Source organism: Pezoporus flaviventris, unplaced genomic scaffold (genome assembly GCF_033815535.1).
Source record: "Pezoporus flaviventris isolate CSIRO_AGI_PZ_B2104156 unplaced genomic scaffold, CSIRO_AGI_Pfla_v1 ptg000116l, whole genome shotgun sequence".
Taxonomy (NCBI): Eukaryota; Metazoa; Chordata; class Aves; order Psittaciformes; family Psittacidae; genus Pezoporus; species Pezoporus flaviventris.
Window position 1 is genome coordinate 653,802 of NW_026892664.1, and position 4,636 is coordinate 658,437.

Below are 4,636 nucleotides of genomic sequence, written 5' to 3' on the forward strand. Positions count from 1 at the left end.
TCCTTGGTAAACCCCAGAAGGTCTTGTTAAAGCTGATGACTCCTGGAAGGGTGCTTGGTCCCCAGGGACCAATTCTTGCTTTGGCAAAGTGAGCAGCATCACTTGTGATGGAAATAGCTGTGACTGCTTGTATTGTGAAAGCCTGGATTTTGATCCTGCTGGAGGGCTTTCTGTGCCCATGCAAGCTTGGTCCTACTCTCTCTGTAAAGACACATCCCTGTCTTCATGACATGTGCAGATCATGTGGTTCTTGCTAATGGGGTGCTTTGTCTCTTCCTGCTTTTGACCCCTAATAAAGGGAGTTGGGGAAGCTCATTGCATTTGTCTTCACTTTTCAGCTTCCTCAAGGACATCTCATACATTGAATTTCTTGTTATTAGTTGTCTTGGGATGGATTTATTTGTGTCTCTCTTTAGTTCTTTACCTGTTAAAAATGTTCTTAAACTGTTAAACTGAGGCAAGTTGAAGTCCACTACATCCATGCTCCATGTCTGACTGGCTTTCATAAATGTGATTTTCCTATCATTATGAATTTGGGATTGGGGAATAAGCATGAGATAGTCAGGTCCCTTCTAGGGTGGTTTGGAATAAGAGGATGTTTTATCACATCCTAGGACAGCTGGTGAGAATGCATGTGGTCCAGAGCAGGTCTGAACATCAGAAGGACATTTATATGCATCTCAGAATAGTTTTGTGTGGATTAAACTAATTCCGGTCAGGATCTGAAGGCTTCCTAGAGGTCAAACTGCATCAGTTGCCCCCTCAAAACTATTTTCAGTTTGTTTTAATCCAAAAGACAGGACAAGAGGAAACGGCCTCAAGCTGCACCAGGGCAGGTTTAGTTGGAGCTGAGGAACAATTCCTGCCCCAGAAGGTGCTCAGGCATTGGAAAGGCTGCCCAGGGCAGGGCTGCAGGCACCGGCTCTGCAAGTGTTCACACATGGTGGAGATGAGGCCTCAGTGCCATTGGTTAGGGATGGCCTTGGCAGTGATGGGAATTGCTGGACTTGATGAAGTTAAAGGTTTTTACCGACCTGGTTGATTCAATGAGTCTAAAAGGAGCCCAGTTCATGCAGCCTGACCCCAGCCTGTGATGGGGATGGAAACACAGTGAGGGAAGGACGCTCTGTGTGTTTGTGTCTTCAAACCTGAACTCTTGAAACTGCTCTCCTTATCTGAACAAATACTAGAGATACAGAAACACACCTTCACTGAGCATAGATAGAGACACAAAGTTCTGATTTAATGACTCAACTATTAATTATCTAAATGTGAAGAAGATGAAACTACCTCAGATCTCCTAATCCCTCCTCCCAACACTCTTAAAAGCTTTTAGTTTTCCTTTCAGTTGGACTAAAACTTCATAAAGGGGGGGAAGAAGGTAATTTAAGTTCCAAGAAACCACTTTCTTTGCATGTTTTCCTATAAGTGGTGGTGGAAACTATCACTTCAGTTGCAGGGAAAGAGACAGATGCAGTGAAATGCCCCAGGTTAGGTTTGGTAGCTCTCCTATGCAAATGTGGTGTCATTTGCTCCATCCTGAAGGGCCAAGGACATTGCGTTGCACTTGACATGTACATCATGCAACCTTCAGAAGGGTTGGGTCGATCTGGAGCAACATCTGAAAGCTCAGAGGGAGACCCAGGGGCCTCTTCAGGGTGTTAATAGTCAATGTTCAGGCAACCGAACTCAGTCCCAGATGCCTTTGTGCTTCTTAACACTGGTTCATGCATGTGCTCATGTGTATGTTTCATTGGTGTAATGGTCTAGGACTCTGAAATTATGTCTGTGTGGTTCAGTACAGCATCATGAAGAAATAACTGGGACAGCTCAGGAATAAGCACACGTTACTTCATGACTTCTGATTGCCCAAATAAGGGGCAAATGCTCCATCCCTGGCAGTGTTCAAGGCCAGGTTGGTCACAGTGGCTTGGAGCAACCTGCTCCAGGGGAAGGTGTACCTGCCCGTGATAGGGGCTTGGGACTGGATGATCTGAAGGTTCTTTCCAATCCAAACCACTCTATGATTCTATGACACATGGAGCCACCACCTGAGCTACTGCTTTGGGCATAAGTTATGAATGTTTAATTCAGATAAATCACAGTGTGAAGGTGATGTGCAACAAACCCAGCCACTGCTAACATCCCACTTTATAGCAGATATAAATTGTATATCGGGAGAGGTGGGAAGGAGAGGAGGTCTGTCTGCACAGTGCCATCTCCTGTCCATCCTAATCAAAAGCAGCGTGACCAGCAGGTCCAAGGAGATGGTCCTGCCCCTCTATTCTGCTCTTCTGAGACCTCATCTGGAGCATTGTGTGCAGTTCTGGTGTCCTCAACATAAAAAGGGCATGGAACTGTTGGAACAAGTCCAGAGGAGGCCACGAGGATGCTCAGGGGACTGGAGCACCTCCTGTATGAAGACAGGCTGAGAAAGTTGGGGCTGTTCAGCCTGGAGAAGAGAAGCTGCGTGGAGACCTCAGAGCAGCTTCCAGTATCTGAAGGGGGCCTATAGGGATGCTGGGCAGGGACTCTTCATTAGGGACTGTAGTGACAGGACAAGGGGTAACGGGTTCAAACGGAAACAGGGGAAGTTTAGATTGGATCTAAAGAAGCAGCTCTTTCCTGTGAGGGTGGTGAGGCACTGGAATGGGTTGCCCAGGGAAGCTGTGACTGCTCCATCCCTGATGGTGTCCAAGGCCAGGCTAGACAGAGCCTTGGGTGACCATGGTCCTGGCAGAGACTGCATCTCTATGAGCGGAGGCACGTGTATTTTGGGGTGTTTTTTGTATACTAGTCAGCACTCTGTGCAGGAAAGCAACAGGATAGACATTAGGGCAGGCAATGCCATTGCTCCAGGCTGCCATGGGCTGCCACTTATCAGGTCTGAAGAAGGCTGTTGAAAATCACCACAGCTGCTGCGATCTGTTCTGGTCAGGCTGCCAAGGAGATCATGGCTTTTATTGCTGTCAACATGGGAATGGAAAGCAAAGGTGTGGATGTAGAAGCTTTTGCAATGTTCTGATTTGTATTCTCAGCTGGTGAAATCAAAGCAGCCAGTGCATGATGTAAGTTAAGGTGGAGAGGACCTCTTCAACATGTTGTCTATTTGAGATAATTTACAAAGAGCTGAGCATCTCCCCCACATCTGTGTTCTGCCTGAGCCTAAACTTAAAACATTCAAGATCGCTTAATTTTCAAGAGTCTCCTAAAGGCCTCCTTCACCTCCTTATTTCTCAGGCTGTAGATCAAGGGGTTCAGCATGGGAGTCACCATGGCGTAGAATACCACAGCCCATTTATCTGCTGCTCTTGAGCTGGGATTTAAGTATGTGAAAAAGGATGCCCCATAGGAGATACTGACAGTGGTGAGGTGGGACGTGCAGGTGGAGAAGGCTTTGCGCTTGCCCTCAGCTGAATTGATGCTCAGGATGGTGGCGATGATGGCCACGTAGGAGAGCAGGATAACCAGGATGCTGAACAGACCAAAGAGAGATGCTGCAGTGGTCAGGATGATGTGGCTGAGGGTGGTGTCAGAGGTGGAGAGCGAGATGAGGGGGGAAATGTCACAGAAGAAGAGGTCGATGGTGCTGGAGCTGCAGAAGGACAGAGTGGACATGCTGATGGTCTGTCCCACACCATTGGTCAGCCCCACGAGGCATGAGCCAGTCACCAGCTGGAAACAGCACTTTGGGGACACGACAAGGGGGTACAGCAGGGGATGGCAAATGGCCACATAGGCCATTGCAGCCAGCAAGAAGTACTCAGTCATCCCAAAAAGTTGAAAGAGGAAGACCTGAGTCTTGCAGCCAGCATAAGCAATGCTCTTCTTCTCTGACATCAAGTCAACAAACATCTTGGGGGTCATGGTGGAGAAACAGAGGTCTATAAAGGCCAGATTGCCCAGGAAATAATACATGGGGGAGTGGAGGAGGTGACTGGCCCTGATTAAGATGATGATGTCCAGGTTGCCCACAATGGTGACAAGGTAGGTGAGCAGGAAGAGCAGGAACAAGTAGACCTGAGTCACGGGGTCCTGTGTGAACCCTGCCAGGCTGAACTCGGTCACTTGGGTGCAATTGCTTTGTGCCATGGGCTGGATGGTGCTTTGTGTGTGAGCTCCAGGCTGGGGGTTTCTTCTCCAAGAGGCAGGGATGTCCCAGGTGGAAAAGGCTCTGTGTGGTGGGAGCTGCTCAGAGACAGTCCTGCAGGATGGAAAGGGAGAGTTCAGGCACAGCTCAATGAGGAACAGGTTGGTGAAAGTCATGTGCCAGCACAGGTAGAACAAAGGGGTGCTCAAGCAGTTGAACACCATGGCACAACATGGTGTGCGCTCCTCTGGCTCACCTTATGTTGAGCAATGACCTCTGTGGAAAACAATGGGAAGGTTCCACACTCGAGTGGCTTTACCTTAGTGCTGCACTTCATTGCCTGCGTTAGTGCTGAGCCTGTGGCTTGGAGGTCATTTGGCTCAACCTGGAACACAAAGAAACATGGTGCTTTCACAGTGCAGAGCTGATCCGTCATCCCCTCGTGGGCATTTCCCAACCACCCGCTTCTTCCCTCTCTGCTTCGGTTTTCCTAACTGCAAACTTAATGAATTTCTGAACTACGTGAAGTGCAGTTTAACGGGAATT

The 4,636-nt window shown here is 48.4% G+C and overlaps 1 protein-coding gene across 1 annotated transcript; it reads right to left on the bottom strand.

The window, feature by feature from the left end:
* Nucleotides 1-2,793: 2,793 nt before the first annotated feature.
* On the bottom strand, nucleotides 2,794-4,092 carry LOC133282186 (olfactory receptor 5G25-like). Its single transcript, XM_061478254.1, has 2 exons — nucleotides 3,274-4,092; nucleotides 2,794-2,805 (listed from the first exon to the last, which is right to left on the bottom strand). Exons 1-2 carry the CDS (start codon nucleotides 4,090-4,092, stop codon nucleotides 2,794-2,796), a joined length of 831 nt encoding a protein of 276 aa, XP_061334238.1.
* Nucleotides 4,093-4,636: the final 544 nt, after the last annotated feature.